We start from the raw sequence: 21,918 nt of genomic DNA, 5'->3' as shown, positions 1-21,918 counted from the left end.
TGAAAGAAGTAAACCAATCATGTTAACATAAGGCTTATATGAGTTTCCACAAGAAGCTGTTAGTTATCTCCAATTTTTCAAGAGCCTTGGAGGAAGCCTCTTGTAGCAGAGAATCAGACTATGCTGCCAAAAAAAGCCACTTGAAGTTGCAGGAGTCACCCATTCTTCATCAACAGTGGAAGATTAAATGTATTTTCAGGCAAATTCTTGAATCTCTCATTGCAAGAATCTCTGCCCCAGTGCAGGAAACCTTCAAGCTCTTGTCTTTGGGCCTTTGCTTCTACCTTCTTTTCTCTTATAAAACATATGATGCTTTTCATCTATAGATGTGTTTTCACCCATTTTGACAAAACAGTTAAAAATAACCAAAGGTTAGAAATAACTATTTATTATGAAAATATTGCACAAATATTTATGTCCCACTCCTGAACCATCAAAATATCAAAGAATTTATTCTCTAGAAAACAAGGAAAAGTGCATTGTAGTGTATCAATTTGTTTAAGTTTGTGTAATATATTAATAATCTTCAAAGATCTTCTTGAATATCATTCAGTGCCTGTGTAAGTCGTCTTATTTTATTTTCCATGGCTTTTTTGTTGTTTGCTGTTTCCTGCAGAAGCTGACGCATTTCTTCTTCAACACAGTAAACCTGAAAGTGCACATAGAAATCAAATAAAATTCTTACTTTTCCTTAATATACCTAAAACCATATCAACTTGGCAATTTTAAACGCTGATAAGCAATGCAAGAGTTACATGCTTGTTTACATAAGCGATGCACTACTTTTGACATTGGATGCAGCAGCAGAATTTTGCTTTAAGAAAGTATTAATTTGCTAGGAGATAGCGAGTAATGTATCAAACCCAAAATACCTACTACACAGAGAAAGCACCAGTTGTCACACTAAGGAAGAATGCAGTATATGACAGAAACAGTGACTGTTAACAGTAGGTGAGTTAAATGGATTATCTGGCATAATCATCATTCTTCTTGCCTAAGGAACATATAGCTATTGACTCATAACAGCTCCATGGCATGCAACTTTACTTTGCTTGAATACAGAACCTCATAATGGTAGAGTTCTAAAGATTTTCTTGCTGTGCAAAGACTGAGTACTAAACCAGGGTTGTTTCCATCCAGAGATTAGCCAGATAGATATAAACAGATGACTTCAAGCACCACTGTTGTAGTAGCTGTAGAATAAAAATGCAAATAAACATATAGATTTAGTATTAAAATTACTTTTTCGTTTGCTGCCTCAATTTGTTTTTCCTTTTCATATGCCAGCTGCAATAGTTCTTCCTGATGAGCTGCCAACACTGACTCAAGTTGTTTTCTAAAAGCATCATCCATTTCACGAAGCTTTTCCACAGCAATTCTAAAAAATAAAAATAATAAAAAAAAAAATCACTCCTGTAAACAACTCAAGTATTTTGCTTTGCCCAATTCTGCCTTCGATAAGGTTTTAATAACATAGGCATGAAGACAATTATTTCAATATTTTGCTTCAGAAGATGTACTGTTTTCTCAAGTACATCTTCTAGTTTTATGCACCATGTTTAGGGCTTCTGGCACTCCTCTTAGCAGAAGCATTTAATCACTAGCAAAGAATACAGACTCAGGCTTGCTACTGTCAACATGGATAAGAACTCCACCTATTTTCAAACATCTACTTAACAGGCTTTTGCTTCCTGAGAAGTCAATGCCTGAACCATGCGATCCTGTAAATGGCCTGTAAGCCTGTGTCTCACAGAGGAAGAAAAGTGTCTGCTTCACAGCAGTGAAACATTTCCTTGACTCGATCCAAATTCTGCTGTTAGGGAATAATTCTAAAATATGTAGCAATGGCAAGCAAGGCAAATTATTCCCCTATACGATTAATTTACACCAAAATTTTGAAACAAACCAGAATTATTTGAGACAAAATTTCAGTTTCACTATTGATCTTCCAACGGTTCTAAAACCTAGTACTATTGATTATTTAAGGTGGTGAGGTGGTGGTTGGTTGTTTTTTTGTGTGGTTTTTTTTTGTTGTTGTTGTTTGGTTTGCCTTTTTTTGGGGGAGGGGGTGTTTAAAAACAAATTTTACCATCAAGGTATTTTCTTTTATTTATTATCCAGATGACCTTCCTTAAAATAGTAGCAAAAGCATAATTAATCAAAGCGTTTAGTTTAAAAATGTAAAGCAAAAAACCTTAGTCATACTAGCTTATTCCTTCAGTAACAGTGTGGTTATCACTGCTAGATAAATATGCAGTCTTATTAACTAGCTAATCTTGTCTTAAGAATAGTTGGGAGGAAGGAAGAAAAATAAGAGAAAGGGGTCAAAGAACAAAGTAAAAATCACACGAACAATCTAAGCTCATCACAGGCAGCAGTCTATCGTACTTCTCGCTAATGCCAGATGAATATGAAATAACTGAGCATCATCTAAGACCCTGGCCATTTTCTGGGTTACGAGTAGTTACAACTATTAGTTTCTGTATAATCTCATATTTACTATTAACGGCTCAAAAAAATTGACAGTACAAGAGGTGTAAGAAAAGAAATTAAAAACCTGTTGTTATGTGTATGGGAACAGAATGACAGGTAACTTAAAAACAGTCTCTTTCTCACAGACTGAAATGCTTGTCATTATTAATGTTTACCCTAGGTTGTGATAAGTGTTGAAGATCTGTCCTCAATTTCCTATGCTGCACACAAGGTATTTTCATCATACCGCACAGACATTAGTGAGGCACTATGGCCTCTCTCATAAGCCCAAATGCCAGCCACAGTTGCTTGGTTTGACCTGTGATTTGCAACCAATTTGTCATCCCATGCATCCTGGTCATGAGCCGAAGGTTGACAGGCTCATAGACGGAGATTGTGTCTCACATGCACAAGCATCTTCACTGCATGACTCCAGCCAGCACGTGTGATGACTTTGTAAGAGTCCCTATCACGTAAGTGTGATGTGGAGTTTCCTCATAGAGGTAAACCAAAAGCACTCTGGTGCAACGGGTGCACTAGGGAGGAATGAGTGTAGGCTCCGGCTATTTTCAAAGACAATGAGAACACAGCTAAGACGTGTAAAGGACAAATGCTGTAACCAAATGCTAGTTCCACAAAGTCACCTGTATAGCAACAATTACTTCTACACACACAGAGCTTCCAACAACTGAGCTCACCGAGTACTTAGAAAGGTATTATGCATTCTTTCACCATAAAATCAAACATTTTTGTATACTTATTAACAGTGCAACTTTATAGTAATTGAGTAACCACAAAACTATTAATGTTTTCACCTCTGAGTCTGAAGACTTTTATTTCTCTCTTCAATCAGCTTCTTCTCTTTGATATCGAAGCTCTCCTTCATTTGTTTAACTTGTACCTCCAGCTGGCTTAATAGCTCTCCTTTACCTTGCCACTTCTTTTTCAGTGCACTGAAAATTAAACACACATATTTACAATTAATGTAGATACCACTTCTTAGGAGGGCAGAAAGTTTTCCATGCTTCCATTTTTACACATTTCTATGGGGTTTAACAGCAAGTACTCTCTGACCATAAAATAACTTCATAGCAGTGTTGCATACTATTAAGACCCCGAAGAATTATAGCCACTTGTGTGTATCACCTGTGTGCATTCTTAATGTCATGAAGTTCTACTTCTTTTTCTTCTAGCAGTTGCTTTAATTCCTCTTTTCTTTCATTTTGCCTTTCTAATTTTTCCATTAGCTCTTCAAATTCAGCAGCTTTTTCATCCAACTGTACTTGAAAAGATTTTTGAGCTTCCAGATTTTCTTCATGCTGTTTTCTGATTTGTTTATCTTTTTCTTGTAAGCCCTTTAGAAGATAAATATTTTAGAACACAGAAGCTCCCTTCATTTTAACTTTATTGTTATCCTTAAAGACTATCTGTTTAGTCTATTCTTTAACAAAGCAGAGACTGACATGTGAAAGTTTACTCTCCTAAAGGTATTATTTTTATGAAAAATAGCCAGTTAAATAAGCTTCATTTGAAAGGAATCAGAATTAAAAAAAAATATCATCAAAACATAAATCTGAAATGGAAAGTAAGTTAAGAAAAAAGTTATTTAGAACTCTAATACAACAACTTATTCTACATACACAAACCACTGAGCTAAAGTTCTGTTACGCAGCTATATAGTTTGATGAGTAATGCATCTAACCTTGACTAACATAACATACTATAAAATTTTGCTCCGATTAATAAACTAAAGCCTTAAGTCTCTAAATTTGATGAATGGGATTAATAGAACAAAACATAGCAGCTCTGCTGTTAAAATACTGATTCAAAGAACAGAATAAAGAAAAAAATATTTACATTGCAAAACAAACCTGAAGCAATTTTTTTTCCTTTTCTTTCAAACACACAGAAATAATTATGCTATCCTGGTTTTTCCCCCCTCTCAAAATCATTATCAAGAATAACTTCAAGCAAAGCAAAGAGAAGAATGTCTTTACGTAAATATGGTTCAATGAGAAGATCAAAGTTGCATCTCTGCACATCAAGTTAACACAAGGCCCTCTTCCACTCTCAATGAAATCAATTGCCACCAACAACCTGGTTGTGCTTTCTGAGTTGGTAAAACCAGGAGTGCAGAGCCAGCTTTCATTTCAGCTTTTACAATAACTCTCTGCAAGCCTTAATTTTAGCTAGGCACACAAATTGTCAAACATGGCACTTACTTCTTTTAATCTCCTAATTGTTTCTGTCTGATCGTCCACTATTTTGTTTTTAATTCTTATAGTATCACTGTCCTGTTCCTTTTGCTTTTTTAACATTTCAATCTCATTTGTTAAAACTTCAATTTTTGCCTCCAGTTTTCCCCGATCTTGAGCAAGATGAGCTCCTAGATAAAACAGGATATTCACACTACAGCACTCATTTTACAGATGACTTCAAGATGTATAATGTCAAGGGGGGTGAGATAGGGGGGGAAGGAAGGGGAAGAAACACCTTAAAAACCAGACATGGCCATTTCACCCACTGGAAACACTGCAGGGCTTTAATCTGTAGGTGGGTAACACTTAAGAGGAAATGCAGAACTGAAGGTCTGTATTTCATTCTTGGAATACTTCTCTGACAAAAGTCAACAATAATTCTTACAGACCTAGCCAATCTCAAAGAACCCACAAGGTGGTGCTGAGTCACACGAATCAGGGAAAAATAAAAAAAGCCCAGGATTTTTTTCACTCAGTATTTAACAAAAGATATCTACCGAAATTTTCACATTAGACTTATCTGGTAGACAAGTGGCATTACATAACACTATTTACAAACCCTTGTTTTCCTAGTTTCACACTTAAAAGTTCTTTGTATAACATTATGGTATTTTGACATTGTGGGGAAATAGATTAACTGTATTTGCAACTATTTCCCACAACTGCTGTTCTAGTTCCTATAATGGCCTGCATACTACAGAAGAAGTATTTTTGCTCATCATTTTTACAACTGGATAAGATCAACAAGGCACCCGGAGACCCTGTCACGATTACAGCTATATTGGAGTGTTTATATATGAAAGGTATGACATTGAACACCACCATTTTTTTCTGCAAAACGAAACAAAAAACCCCTATTGTACCCTGTTGTGCCAACTCCTGTCCCCATATTTTTCTTTCCATTTTTAACCCATCAATCACAGATTCCTGGGCCGTCAGCTGAGAAATAAGTTTTCCATTTTCCTTTTTCAGAAGTTCAATTTGAACAGCCTTCTGTTTGTCCTCCTCAATCACAGTTTCAAGTTCTCCAGTTCGACACTGTATGAACGAACATTGGAAAGAGACAGTTAGGTCCTTTAAAACAAGTATTCAAAGTTTCAAATAAACACTAAGCACCTAGGAAAGTAATACTGATATACAGCAAATTAAGTTAACTGAGGAATATTCTGCTTGCATACAGAGTTTTAGCTACATCTTTTCCCAGCAGTGAAACACAAATGTTTGCTTTGAATAGACATACTTCAATCCCCCCAAACTGTAAAGCTGATTTATAAATAGCCACCTTAAATTATCAATGCCATTACAAAAACCTGTTTACAATTATAAACGCACAAGTCAAAAAACCAAGAAACAGAAAGTTAAGATATTAAAAACCAAATCAAAACAAAACAGACAGAAGCTGGGATGAACTTCCACTTCCCATGATAAAGATTTATCTGCAGTTATGCAGGCTACTTTTTGTTTTACAGGTTACAGCTGTTTGATATAGCTATTTTTTAATTTTGTTTTTAGTAACATCACTGACTGGCAGAATCTATCCTGTATAACAACCCAATGTTTGGACACTCCAATAGCAACATGTAGGGAGGAGATTAGAAACAGCTGTGCAGGAGTTGTACTGCACAGAAGTTTTCACATAAAGATGGACTGGATACATATACGGACCGGATCACACAACTGTTTAAAAGTTATCACACAGAATCACACAGAATTTTCAGAGTTGGAAGGGACCTCTAGAGATCATCTAGTCCAACTCCCCTGCTAAAGCAGGATTGCCCAGAGCACATTACTCAGGACTGCATCCAGGCGGGTCTGGAAAATCTCCAGAGAAGGGGACTCCACAACCTCCCTGGGCAGCCTGTGCCAGTGCTCTGTCACCCTCACCATAAAGAAGTTTTTCCGTGTATTTGAACGGAATTTCCTGTGCTCTAACTTGTGCCCATTGCCCCTCGTCCTGTTACTGGGAACCATTGAAAAGAGCCTGGCTCCATCCTCCTTCAACCCACCCTTTAGATACTTGTACGCCATAATAAGGTCTTCCCTCAGCCTTCTCTTCTCCAGGCTAAAGAGTCCCAGCTCTCTCAGCCTTTCCTCATAAGGGAGATGCTCCAAGCCCTTAATCATCTTAGTTGCCCTTCGCTGGACTCGCTCCAGCAGTTCCCTGTCCCTCTTGAACTGGGGAGCCCAAAACTGGACACAGTATTCCAGTTGTGGCCGAGATTGTGTTCCAGTTGTGTTCCTGAGATTTTTAGGAACTGGTCACGGACAATGTATTAGTATAATATGTTACCATACAGTGATCAGCAATGTCAGGTAAAGCAACTGTGCCCACAGTATTTAACATTAAAAATAGACAACAAGTAGTTAATGACTAAAACTGCTAATTTTAGGCAACTCTCAGAGTTATTAAGCTGCTAATAACTACACTTGATTATTTGTGCAATTTCATTTTTACTGCACGTACAGTGACCACTGCAGAACCATATTCCATGACTTCGAATTTACAGAGGGTCAGGGGTATTAATGTAGGTTTTTAAATCTCAGTTTAGAGTGACCACTTGATTATATACAAACTGCTAGTGCTCGCAAGGCAAGGAGTGCAATTCTGAAGACATGAATGAGTCTAGATTTTGTATATGGGGAGCACAGTGTTTGTAAGAAAAAGAAGTGAAAGATGTGAAAATAAAGGCTGATGTGGAGTACTAGGTTTTAGCGCAACAAGTGTCTTTCAGTTAATCCACCTTGTATGGAATTGTTACTTTTATAGATAAAATATTACCAAAAATTTGTATATGTAGTTGAAATGTTTTGAAACAAGTACCTTTAGGTTTGCTGTAGCTTCTTCATTTGATTTTGTTAATTCTGCAATCTTTGCTTTCTGTTCTTTCACTATACTTGTCAGGTCTTGGATCAGACTTGCCATCTCTTTGTCTTTTTGCTCAAACTCAAAGAGGGCTCGTTTATGTTCAGCTAGATCAGCAGCAACATTTTCAAAACCCTCATTTACCTACAGTTTTATAAGATAAGATGACTTGAAAAATGCTAACATTTGGAAAAACTGTGTATACATACACACAAGTGACATTTGAATTTAAAATAAAGTAAGAAATATAAGTTCATCAACAGTATGTGAAATTAATGAATATCTAAAACTGGTTTTCTACCAGTTTCTTGGTGGTACTTCAACTCAAAAAACTAGTTCTGCTCAGCTAAAAATTTGTAAAAAACAAACGAAACCAAAAAAAAAATAAAAACACCCAAAACCCAACGAACCATAACACACCACCCTGGAAAAAAATAATTCATGGGTGGCTAGGAACCAGAGCAGAAAAATCAAAGCTTGGGAAACAAAAACAATGCCTTGTTTTAATCTCATTGTTAAGATTTCACTAAAATCTGAGAAGAACATAGGTTAATTCTATTTTTTTTCCTTGCAAGCGAAAGATTTGATGGGAGAGAAAATAGTCTCTCTTCCCCTTTCTTCTCCCATGTATCCAACTGACATAAAATGAAGGAAACCAAGTTTAATTTAAAGATGAAACATTTAAAATTTTATTTCACTTAACTTATTTCCATGGCCAGTGTTCACATTACTTTATGTTACCATCTAAGGAACTCAGTAAGCAAGTTTTGAATTTGAATTTCAAAATGCACATCCAAAACTCAATTTTGAAAAGTTAAACAATAGGGAACTTAATAAGTAGAGTAGTATATATATAACCATAACCTTATCAAAACACCACAAGTTTTTACAATAACTGAATATATTGCAATAAAAAGTGGACATATTTTAAAAGAAATTGATACCACCAGATATAAGTTTTTCTAATTTCTTTTGATTAACTTCTACTTATGAACAAAAATGCTGGGTTTTTTGAGCGTTGACTTGGCATTTGGTGTTTATGTTCTAATTGCTGATATTTCAAAGTTTACTACCAGTACTTTTAGAATCCTTCGAGCAAAGATCTTAAGGATAAAAAAAACAAAACCAAACTCCCAACAAGAAAAACGCCACACACATTTAAGAGAATTACAACTCCACCTAGTTTGAGATTAGATATTCTCTTAGTCTTACCTCTTTAAACCTTTTTGCTTCAACAGTTAAAGCTAAACGAAATTCATCTTCTAAGTCTGTATACTTCTGGTTTAACATATTAATTTTCTCCTGAAATTCTTTAACACGCTGTTCATGCCTCTGCTCCTCTTTAGCCACTTCTTTTGATAAAGCATCTCGAAATTCAGGTCCATTTAAAGCAACTCGGGTTCCAAGTTCTTTCCTGAAGTTACCAAACATACCCTTGAGACAAGAACTGCAGTATCTCACAAAGCTGTTGCAATTAATTTCTCAAAAAAGATAATAAAATACATAATAAATAGGATAAATTCCTTAGTTTCACATACAGATTTTCAGTCTGCTATGACAATGGCCCTGGGATGAGGAAAAGTCTGTTGACCACTGTTCAAACACCCAAAGGAATAATCTTACTTTTTGATTCAAACTTTTGTAGCAGTTGAATAATTTCTCTTTTGCTGTTAGTTAGTATTTGTTTGTTTTGCTATGAACAAAGATCTGGAAGAGACACTGGAATTGGGAAAAGCACTGTACAGCCAGATACCCTCTTTTGCAGTTTTTCTCTTCACCCCCACTCAGCAACTGTTGCTTCTCACTCAGACCCAACATCTGAAAAGCAGCAGCAATGGGGACCTAGAGGGTTCCAGGACAAGCCTCCTTCCTGTCTGGAAACATCCCTATAGGAGAATGTTGAAGCAAAATTACCCTGTACTTTAAGACTATTCTGTTCATCTGCTTTAAAAACACGAATACAAAACACATCCATTGTCCTTCACATTACATCTTTTCGGGATTTATGAGATAATAATAGGAATTTCTCAAAGCACAGCTATCGGATTCCTCCCATTTAAATCTGCAGTTACCTTGGTATTTGAATACATTTATCCTTGTTAAATTTAACAAGTGTAACCAGCTTATTTTATTAATAACCTCCCTCATATATTATATATTAGTATGCCACACACCACTTGTTGCTTTAGTTTGTACGCATATTTGTTTGTATTAGCTAAACAGTATAGAACTTATGTTCAAGTATTCTCCGAAAAAAAAAAAAAAAATGTTGAGAGGAAAGAGGAAAACAGCCAATCAAGCCACCCACCCCCAAGCAAGATAATGTAGAAGCTGACTTTTTTTTGGAACACCTTGTATTATTGTAGTATATGCAGATCTTCGGACAATCATTCAAAAGTGATTTCATTTTTATCTGATTATTTCCTGGATTAAAGATCAAGTAGTTAAAATAAAAAACTCAATCATATAATAAGACAAGAACTTATCAAATGAAAGACCAGAACACCATTGCCTACATGGATTTGAGAGTCAGGAATCTACAAGATATGAAGATACTCTTAAACAAGCAAGGAAATAGGTGGGAAGACATCTACATTTTTTACAAAGATCATCTCTCCCATTAAAGAATAAACAAAACAAAACCACACCCACACTTGGCACAACACATTTAAACAAAAAAATCTTTGCAACACTAGAATGTCTACTAACTTGTGAAAATAGAAGACCCCATACCTTTGCTCTTGCTCTCTTAATATAAGAAGTTCATGTAGTTGTTTTACTTTCTCCTTCTGTTGTCGAAAGGATATTCGAAGTAACTGTACTTCTCTTTCATTTGCCGATGCTTTAAGCTCTGCCTCTTGCACCTGTTTCATCTGTGTACATTTCATAGAGAGGAGCAAGATTTTCTTAAAACTGCAATCTATACTTCACATCTTATAATAGAATACAAAGGAACAGATGCTTTACTATAGTTTTATTCAAGTCTACCTGGGCCATTATGTTTACAGCATGCGCCACAACTGTCAGTGTTTTTCACAAAATTTTATGGAATTTATTGTGTTACATAGCCCAAGACAAAGAAAGTTTGGGGGGCTTTATTTTTTTTTTTCTTAAACCTTAATATATTTTGTTACACTTGCAGAAATTTAACACTAGATGTTTAAAATTAAGGTTTGGTTCAAGTTACTACAACAACAAAAAAGCATCTTTCACGAAGAAACCAAGAACATTAACTTAATTATTAAGGTATATTGGCAAGAATAATTTATTCAATTACAAACCCCTGTATTGTAATACTTGTATTACACACATCTTTAGATGTGTTCAATATAATTTTTTTGAACATTCCAGTTACAAAAATCTACAAATTTCCAAGTTTCACAGTTTAACGTTGCTGAATGGAGCTGCCTTCTAATGATTTTACAAAAAAATGAAGTCTCAGTATAACCAGGTGGCATACTCCACTTTTTCCATTTGATGCAAGCTTTTATGAAAAATTCTGTTTTATAGCCTTAAGCCTTTTACATACAAAGCTGTCTTTTCTGACTCGACAAGTAGGACAAAAAAAAAGATACGAAAAAAGTTATAAAAAAGGTTTTAGTTACTCATGATTACTACCGTCAGAAGACTCCAAGTTAGAATAAGCAACAGAAACAGCGGAGGTGATGGTAATGGAGATATTCTTATCCCTTACTTGTAGCATTCATCTCAATCCTTTTGTATTCAAGCAGTGAGCAGTAACAACTTAATCCTCTTGTCAACTTGTCCTAAGCAAAGGGTCTCCACATTCTGTACTTACACAATTCTAACCTCTTTGCTTTCCAGAGTATCAAAGCTGTGAACGGTTAATGGACTACTCAAGACTACTCTTAAGTGTCAGTTATTTCATAGCAGAGCTAGAATGCAACAGAAACAACCTACTTCACTTTCCAACTCTCACAAGAAAACAAAAAAAAAAAAACCCCCACAAAACATAGGAAAAAAAATATCCCAAATCTGTTTTCTTTCAGAATTCCATCACCGCTGTCTCCTCCACTTGATTACTGAAGTCAATCAAAGTAAAAAATAAAAAAAAAAATAAGGAATAGCTGTATGGAATACCCTGCACTGACAAATAAAACGTTGTTTCCAATGTTTATCATCTCCTGCAATGTCCTTTAAGGTATGCAAGCGCTGCTGCACATCATGAGTTCCAGCCTAAGAATGCCAGAGATACTTAAAGTTCATACAGTAGCTTAGTTGTAAGACAATTTTTGTGAGGCTTGAGTATGAAGCCAAGTCCTCATATTCTACATGTTAAGCCTCTTCATGAGTAACATTTAGACACACCCCACTCTATTTTTATTGCTTTGTGGATGAAGTGAAGCAATGTTCTTCAGTTTAGAAGAACTAAACTCCAAAAATTTAAAGTGAGAATATATGCAAATTTAAAGACTGCCAGAAAATAGGATACACCTTTAGATGCACAGTAACTTATTTACCTTAAATCCTTTAAAGAAGTAATCTAGAAATGTTGACCAAGATTCTTAAGCAGTGACTACCTAGAGTAACCATAATTTACCACTGGAGATAACTGCCAACATGTACTATAAGAAAGCTCTATGAAATATTCCAGAATTTGTTAATAGTAGAGTTGATAAAATAGGTCAACGTACATTAAATTTGAACATTCAAAAAGAGAATTTAGTTTCTAGAGTATCATGACTCTTTTTTGAAACATAATTGTTAATGAGTACATTATTTTAAAGACAGGAACAAAGACCTTCCCTTCAAGTTTTGCAGTTAATATGCTACTACTATCAAAACAGATGACATTTCTATAAGCTTATTAAAGGAAAAATAAAAACCTCATACACCAATAAACTACTTCTTTTCTCATAGGAAAAGAAAAAAAGAACCACTCTTCTCTCACTAAATTTAGTACTTTTCAAAGTGACAAGCAGATACATGATCGAAACTGAAGGTCACTTCTAGATCCATAATAGCTCCAGGGTATTTACAGGTAAGAAAGAAAACAGAAGAGCCACTCAGGTGCCTGAACAGGAGCCTAAAGTGGAGGGGGGCTAATCCGTATCTTGAACGGCACTTGCAGTTTGGCTGTCAGCACACTCCTCAATTCTGTTTTCTTTCAGGGTATCTCAGTGACAACACATCCCAGAGCACCATGTTAGCAGTTCAGAGAATTTTAAGGATGGATATATTCAGATTCTATTTCTGTAAGTAGATGCATTCAGTGACACAGGAATGGGCTGATACAGGAATATAATAAAAAAATAGGAATAGATATTGGAGGATGCAGCATTTGGCCACTGAAAATTCACCAATGAATTATTCAGTCAGGAATAATAGCAGTATCTGGCCCAGTATTTTGATCTTATGGATTTGTATACTGAACAAAGTGCCTCTGACAACAAAAGCACAGTTATTTTCTCCAGCTGTAAAAACAAAACCAAAAAAGCCCCAAGCAAACAAATACATAAGCCCCCAAACAACCAGAATCTTTAACATGAGTTCTTAGCAATTACTATTGTTCTGGTTGCAATTAAAAGCATCTAATTCTTTAGATCAGCAAAACAAACAGAACCACCAGATTTCCACCCCGCTAATAAGATCTGTACTGATTACAACAACAATTTAAGAAAACCTCTGTCTTTTTTACTGTGTATCTTCAGAAAATATCAACTCTCAGTGTTAAGTATATAGGACTTGTTCTCCTTTATCTTAAGACCATATGACATAACATATTTCTATTTATAAAAGACATTAATTGACAATTAAATTGGATACTTGTTAATAACAACTACCATGTAGAAAAAAATAATCAGCTTTTATTATGGAAAACTCAGACTTAAGGCCAGTTAAATCTACTGTTTCATAATACCTAGGACTATAGTAGCCATTGTATAATTTACTTATGAAAAATATTTACTTCTATTGTTCGTTGCTGCAATCTCTGTGTCTCCATCTTGGATAGTGTTTCTTCTAAAGCTTGCATGGCCTTCTGATGTTCTGCTTCTTTATTTCTTGCCTGATTCAACTCATTAGTAAGTCTTTCGGTTTCACCTCTCAACTGTTGGACATCTGCTTGCAGTCTTGCTTTAACATCTCTCTCTTTCAATATCAATTCCTTTAACCTGAGAATAAATACAATAAAATTTTATTAAAAACATTTTAATATTTAGTTTGATGCCAAATACATTGAGAAAGGACATTAGTAAGTGTTGTAGCGCGGTATCTTGCTCTTTGCTGTTACTATTTACAGCAGAGTCATGTAAAACTGTTTAAAAATATGTAAATTAGTACTAATGTCACAGAAAGCATTTCTATATGGATCTTAATTTTAAAAGAAACTAAGCTGGAGACCGCCTCATAGATAGGGCTTTAAGGAAATTACATTCTAGTATCATTTTACTTTATATGGAAGTCAAACATATAGTATCAGTTTGTAATTTGGTAACTTTCTTCAGAAAACTTTGTAATATCCTTAAATACTCATGGATGGTAACTCAGGAAGCACTTAGCTTGCTCCTTCCACACAAGGAAGAAAATGTCTTTGATAAATACAACATAGTTAAGAAAAAGACAAATAAAGCAGACATCTCCAATCATAGCTGACAATAAACAATGCTTTATTAGAAGGGAGTACTTCTGAAAAAATGGACCCTGCTCAGAACTTAAAAGGATGATGATAGCAGTCTATCAGTCTATACAAAGATATGTTAGATCTGATCTGCACAACATATTACCTATTGGCTAACTCTGGCCTGCCAGAAACATTTTTGTTCAAGTGCACTGCACGGGGGAGGGGGGAGGCGGGGGGCAAAACAGCTCTATGTATAGGCGGAAAGGGAGACTGGGAATTGGAAGCTCAAAGTATGATACGAGACAGCAACTAGAGCTTGAGCTGAAAGAGAAAGTACAATTATGATACAGATTGCTTGGAAAGTAACAGCTAGAAATGGAGGTAAGTGACATACTGATACTGTTCTGAAACAAGAACAGGAAGAAAGCTGCAGAAAGGAATTTCATTAGTTAATACCAAGAGAAATTCTAGCACTACTTTTGGATGCATTATTTTCCAAGTATATTGTTTAAAGCTGTTCATATTTCTTAAGCCTATAAATTGAATCGTCTTGAATTAAAAAAACAAAACAACCTCTTGCACTACAGCACTCCTTTCATAGTGTACACACCTGTCTGTAGTGTATACAGCCATACTCTGAATATTCTTTTCTTCTTTTGCATGTTTCTGTAGCTCTCTGACATGCTCTATCAATTTCTTCTCTGCTTGCTCTGCTTTCCACCTCCTTTCTTTCTCCTGATCCAGTTCTTGAATCAGCACCTTAGCAAGAATGTGGTAAGCATCAACTTACTAGGAAACACTCAAATGTAGCCAAAACCAAACAACAATATTTATAATTGTAGAACCAGGTACTTTTGTCTTTCTGGTCTTCATTGATGACAGTAAAAAGTACAAGCGACCAGGCCAAAAACCTGAACAGAAGTGAAATAAAAGAAATTCTCTTCCAGCTGATACTACAAGAACTCCACTATTTTTGATGCTATTCACATGCAATTATTTTTGTCACTTTGAATTTTAAAGTTTCACCAAGAAACACATACTTGGCTTCAGGTGAAGACACATATTTAAATTGAAATGATGCAAAACATACTCGGTATGTTGATTCCTCTGCGGCACTTGAATGAATTTCTTCTACTTTTTCTATATTGCTCTGTCTTCCAGTTAGTATTTCAGCTCTTCTTCCCACTACTTCCAAGTCTTGAGCATCCGATGATGAATTGAGATGAGAGTCTGTCTGCCTGGAGCGTGGACACTTAGAGGAACTCTTCTTCTCTTCCCTATAATAGCACAACATCAAGGTATATTTAAGAATATGCAGAGTTTAAACAGTAACAGGGGATTCAAACACTTTTACAGTACAAAATTTTAAAGTTCTGTGCATAAGCTGAATTGTACAGAGTTCAAAAACACATAAAAAATAATCTGCCAGCAGATCATAAAACAAACAGCTACATTCAAACCTTCGCCTGTAAAAAAGACACATCGTACTAGTAGATGCTATCTGAAAAGCATCTTATGATCACAGATATGAAACAATTTTAGAGAAGCAGAATAGCTGTAAAGCTGCAGGGGCTGATGAAAATAATATATTCCAATTTACATCATCTTCTATTTATCACTTCTGATATTTACTATATAAATCAAACAAATTACTATACCATCCTTGGTTTCATCACAAAATATGGATAATTATATTCTTTACCATTGTTCTGACACCATGAATCTTTTATTTTTTAATTTGATTCAGTTCTTCTGTCTCCACATTTCAAAACAATGATCAAAATACAAGCTGATAGAATTCTGAAAGTGTTTGTTTTGGAACTTCCAGTTCAATTTCTTTTTCACCTGAAGACAGAAAATGCTCATATAGGGAAATGACTGAGTGAAGAGTGAACTTCAAAAAGTTTCAAGTAAGACATAGTAAACATAAAAGACTAATATAGAAAAATAAGGATGCAGAAAATTAAGAAAAAATGGGCTTGTATATTAAATATCTATGAGAGAGGCTAGCTGACAAATATCTCATTTTCTTTGGGGCAGGTGGAATACTTCAAAAGTTTGACGTTGTTTTTCTGATCAACAGATTTCTTACAAAGTCTCAATAGCTAATAATTTTTAGAGCATTATTAACAGAGATAATTTACCCAATCTACCACTTTCAGCAAAATGCTTCAAGTCCAACTACGGTCACTCTGACAATATTCATAGAATCACAGAATAGTTTGGGTTGGAAGGGACCTTTAAAGGTCATCTAATCCAACCCCCTGCCATGGGCAGGGACATATTCAACAAGATCGGGTTGCTCAGAGCCCCATCCAACCTGACCTTGAATGTTTCCAGCACCCTCATTGTAAAAAATGTCTTCCTTACATTTAGTCTAAATCTTCCCTGTTTTAGTTTAAAGCTATTAACCTTTGTCCTATTGCAACAGGCCAAGCTTAATCCATTTTGGCTTTATCTGGCAAACACTGGGATACCTGTCAGTTATTTTGTTCTTAAGATGATTCGCATGACACCTAGCAGACAAGGTAGTTCTACGGTAAGTAGGGATCTTGCTTCTTTTCACAACTTTTCTGTTGTTCTCTTTCCCACTCTCATTTTCACTCTCAGAAGTTGGATCTGTGTCTCTCTTAGCTTTCAGAACATTTGGAGGAGCTTCGCTTCTTGAAGTATCAGATACCTAAGAACAGATAGAATTTTTATCTATACATTTTACAATTTCCAGTGTCTAACACTTATTCAAGTGCTATTTTAAAAAAGCTAACAGTTGCAAAATAATTTCACTAGAGACGTAAATAATTTCTTCCAAGCTACCCCCTTCCTCCTTTATAAAACATTTTATTGTTTTGAAGATAAAATAAACCCTGCAGAATAGCATGCATCAGAACATGTAGTTGTATCTTTCTGAAATACCTGAAATTTGCTTAAAATACTTAGGCATAGAAGCTTGGTGCAAAATGTAAAACAAATAAAGCACTTGCAAACACACAGAGTACACCATAAACTGTTATAAAAAACATACCTGACAAACATAGACTAAATTGACCTATTACTTAGCTAAATTAATTTTCACCAAATATATAATCCAGATATTTTACTGCATTTCATATTTTGCTCAGGTTCAGTTGCATATCTTGATGGCTTCAGGGTAAAAGAAAACAATTTTCTATCTAATGTAATATGATTGGATAGTATATGGGACTAGGAGAACTACAGGTTTTATTTAGTATGAAAGTTTTCACGATTCAAAGTGCAATCTTCAGTTTTAAAGACTTGATCTTATTTTATTCCCATTTGCTCAAAGTTATTAAATATACATTAGCATGAAGTCAGCACATACAAACCAGTAGAAATGCTCCAGTCTATCCCAACAAACTATTGCATTATCAAGAGGTACATCTCATTTTCAAACAAAACTTTCTGTGCAATCACAGGAAAAAAAATTACCTTTTGCAGTATCTGTGAAATTTGATCTTCTATTTTTTTAATTCTTATTTCACTGTATATTTTATCAAGTTCAGCTTTCTCTGTTTCTGAAGATGAGACAAGCTCTGTAGAGGAGCTGATGGCACTTTGTACTGGTATTCTTGTACGTTGACGAAAATGAGCTAACGCCTGGTCGATATGCGGTGTCACCACCGGTAAGGTAAGATACTTCTATTAAGAGAAAATACAACCCTTGTAACATTAATGAGTTGCATGCAATATAAAAATAAAATTTATCAATTTTAAAATCAGTACACAAAAACTATGGCACCTGATCTCTGGACGAGGGGCATTCAGATGAAACCAAACAGCCCAGAATGTCTTCTAAACACTGCAAATCCGAACAGTTTTCTTCTGCTGGGTCCACAGGTTCACCAGAAATAGTTTTTCCATCAAGAGTTGTTAGCTGTGGCAACATCTGAAGAACAGTTTCTCTATAACCTTGAGGAAATGGCCACATTTAAATTGAAATTAATCTCCGAAAGAGATGTTTCATGTATTTTAGGTACCCTGTCATCTTAAATTATTCATTGCATTTTTATGCAAAGAAAAAATGTAGCCAGTTATCTACAAGTTTTTCACCTTTCCCCATCCATAAGGCCTTCAGCGGACAACATTACTAAACAACATTACTAAACAAATGAACTAGTGACGTACCTGCCTAGTTCTGGTCTACACGGCCCACCCATCATCATCCTTTTTCAGTGAATGAAATGAGATGTTATGAAACTGTAATGCATTGAAGTTACATTTCTTTAAATTAATAGAATTTGGGCTCCTAAACATTGCAGTTACTTTTGAAAGTGCCACCAAAGAGGTAGATTTGAAGAAGTATGTAAATGCTTGCAGAAAATTAGTGGAATATTCTAAGTTACCCAGATAGCTTTAATAGTTCTGTTCGTGCTTCCACGGTGCCTGAATGCACTTGTACAATTTGTTCATCAGGGCTTTTGAAAACATTACCTCAGGCCTTATTCGGCTTCTCTCAATTATCTCTGAGGTTTCTTTCTAAGAATTGTACACATACTACACCCGTATCAGTTACGTGCCCATGATATGGTTGTTATTTTGTATTATTGTAATTCTTACTGTTCTACTCTTAGTTGTTGGCAATGAAATTTTCAAAGTTTTAAGTATTTTAGGAAGCATGAAGTCATGGACTGACATTTAAATACTTCCAAAATTACCTTTGAGCTGTCCCAAAAGTATCCATCCTCTACTTTTACCCTCCTGTAGGAGATTTTCTCCTCTCTTATACACAAACGAAGAAAAACAAAACCTGCACTGAAACAGGATGCTACAGTTTAACTTGTTTGAACACAGGGTGTAACATTTAAACAGCACAAAAAAACCTATCCCCAAACCAGAAGCTCTAGGCAACACATTCCTCCAACTTGTCTCCACGCTGCCTAATGAAACTCCCACCCACTATCTTGATGAAAATGCTAATTACTGTAGAGCATCTTATAGACTGTCACTGCTTACTGAAGCTGTGGGAAAAGGAGGAAAGGCTAACGGTGCTTATTACTTATCTTCCTCTTGTAGTCTCTATCAGTAGAAGGTGACCATCTACTCCCATGTCTACCCTCTATCTATATAGCACAATATCTTTATTTACATTCTTTAAATTCACCACCCTCCAACCTTATAATATTAATACTCCCTTCTTCCCACTTCTGCAATACTTTCTCTTCCCATCACTTTGTCCATCTCCTGCCTTAACCTAAAACAATATCTGAAAAATTGAGCCTTATCAAAGCATTCAAGAAGTTGCCATTTTGAGCATAGGCCTGGGGTGGTGGAGGGGAGACTTCTCTATGGAAAACAAATGTATTTAGAGAATTTAGACCTCTGCAGGCTGTCCGGTTTATGAATGAATTTGCAAGCTTCAGAACGTGGCTGACAGCTTAAGGGAAATCACCGACCTGAAGAGCACAAAGTACCTACCTAACATGAGATTCATACCTGCTGTGTGACAAACTGGATTGCCCTTTCCATTTTTTTCCAGTGTCAGGTTTGTCAAACAGTGCAGCCCCTTTGTGCACTGAAGTAAGTGATCAATATTTTTCACACAGTTGCTGTGAAGGTCAATATGGCTAATCTTATGACTGGTTCCATGAAGGCACCGAAATCCTGAAAATTTGAGAAAAAAAATCACGAAATAATGATTTCTGCTACAATCCTAGACTATAGGGTTTAGAACAAATGGCATCTTGTTGAAAAATATTCAGTAAATAGTACATCATAATGGAAATGATGTAACAACTTTTGCTCTATATCCCTGTCTACGTATATTAATCATCTATGGCACACTGCCACAAAGTACAACAATTAAGCTAGTTACGAGAACTAATTTTAAAGAAACAGATTAGTTTCTAACTGTTAAGAAGCATGTAAAAATAAACATTTTGCTTGAAGTTCCTTTTTTATAACTAGTTCATTAACATAATTGTTACCAATATTCTTTTTAACTTTCTATTACAAATTCCCTTAATTCTGTAGCTTAAAATCTTAGAAGCAAGAATTGACCATTTCAACAAATAGATTTAGAAGAGAACTGCCATATTGTATCTAAAGTTGTATTTTTGTCCTATAAAAACGAAAGATGTGAATCTTTTGGAAATATCTTCCAAGGCTACTACATTTTTCACTTTAGAAATGAGTTCAAAATGCTTACTATACTACTTTGTGAACAAGCTCAGCCTTGCCAGATACAGGAGAATAAATTCCAGTTCAGAGCAACCCTTGATGTCAGAAACGTCAAGTCTGAGAGTAGCAGCAATTGCCACCTTTAGTAGCAGTACTCAGTCAATTGGCTGAACTACTAGAAACTTCTAAAAATACATTTTGTCACATTTTTCAAAATTAAAGTGAGGCAAATGCTTTTTATTGCACTGCACATGCCAAAGTCACTTACCAGAGAGATCATGTATGCGATTATATGACAAATTCAGCATAGTTAAATTAAAGAGTTTTTCCAGTCCTAAGCAAAATAAGGAAAAAAAGATTTTCAGAAGAATACTCTGTTTTTATCAAATCAAAACCAGCAAAGCAAGCCTTTTAAAGTCATAATTACAGATTATGACAATAAACTATAATCATAATAAAAAAAACCAGTTTTTCCTTCTAAATTAAGGCATTTTGCTATGATAAAACTTACAGAGACTACATACCTTTTTAAAATTTACACAACAACATGGCTGGTAGCTCATATTAACTTGGTATAACCTTAATTATATGCATACTTCCCAGAAGCAAGCTTTAACACAACTCTTAGAAAAGCTTCATAAGTCGCTAAAGAGACAGAAATAAATATTGCAGACCCTCCACTTTCGTTATCAGGTTACAGGATAAGCTTAGGGTGCGCAGATTAGCCAGGGAGCTGAGCCCCTCCATCCGGCGGATTTGGTTTGATGACAGATCTAAATGCTGCAGATTCCGGAGGTGGCTGAGCCCTTCGATTCTGGCGATGCGGTTACAGTGCACGTTGAGCGTGTGCAGGTCCGAGCTCAGGGAGACCTCCAGCAAGCTGAGAAGGAAAGGCACCCGCCATCAGCCGGGCAGCTTCATTCCCGGACCGCCCCGCCCTACCCAGCTCCGCCACGGCCGCGGCGTCCCAAGGGCCCGGCTTCCCGCACCGGCTGCGGGGAGGCACCAGTTCCGCCTGCCCCTCCGACACGCTCCTCACCTCTTAACGCCCTTATCCATGAGGCTGAGCTCGCCGGGGACGGCGCGGTCCCCTGCCATATCGCTGTTCCCCTCCCCACAAAAATCACCACCGCCGCCACCACACTTCTCACTTCAAACTTCCCTCGCCTCCCAACGCCGACACACGCTGCTTTACGGCTGGAACACGACAATCCCACGACAACCCTGCCGCAAAGCGGCGCCTCCCCCGCCTTTTTTCCCGCCCTCCGCCGCGAGCACAGCGCACGCGCAGGAGGGGAGAGTAGTTGTTCCCCTCCCCCTCCCTCCGGCGCATGCGCAGTGCAGCAGGCGAGGCCCCTGCCTGCTTGTGACAGGGCCGCCATGGAGGCTGGTCACCTGCAGCCGCCCATGGGGCCGGGCCTGTCCGGCCGCCCGGCAGCGCCCAGCCAGGAGGCTGGGTTTGTAAACTGGGCTGCTTTGCCATCTTCTCAGGGAGATGTCTGGGGGCTTTGGCTTTTTTTAGGTCTGACAAGGTGTTAAGATATTACTCCAGGCATGGCTCAAAGCTCACCACTGGTTCAGGCTGACCTGACCTGACCTGACCTGGC

The 21,918-nt window shown here is 36.4% G+C and overlaps 1 protein-coding gene across 1 annotated transcript; it reads right to left on the bottom strand.

Annotated features, from left to right (window-relative positions):
- Nucleotides 1-425: 425 nt before the first annotated feature.
- On the bottom strand, nt 426-21,409 carry LRRCC1 (leucine rich repeat and coiled-coil centrosomal protein 1; the record flags this gene model as incomplete). The annotated part of the gene is made up of 19 exons (XM_082499563.1): nt 426-649; nt 1,243-1,378; nt 3,288-3,425; nt 3,619-3,827; nt 4,695-4,858; nt 5,594-5,768; nt 7,552-7,737; nt 8,806-9,007; nt 10,327-10,466; nt 13,523-13,727; nt 14,787-14,935; nt 15,267-15,453; nt 16,654-16,856; nt 17,624-17,833; nt 17,934-18,103; nt 19,628-19,795; nt 20,580-20,645; nt 20,986-21,191; nt 21,351-21,409. 19 exons carry the CDS (start codon nt 21,407-21,409, stop codon nt 527-529), a joined length of 3,096 nt encoding a protein of 1,031 aa, XP_082355689.1. The 3' UTR covers nt 426-526.
- Between the last annotated feature and the right edge of the window lie 509 nt (nt 21,410-21,918).

The sequence above is a fragment of the Vanellus vanellus genome (genome assembly GCF_965231255.1).
Source record: "Vanellus vanellus genome assembly, chromosome: 2".
Classification (NCBI taxonomy): Eukaryota; Metazoa; Chordata; class Aves; order Charadriiformes; family Charadriidae; genus Vanellus; species Vanellus vanellus.
Note: the sequence above shows the minus strand (reverse complement) of the source record. Positions and strands in the feature narration are given on the sequence as shown.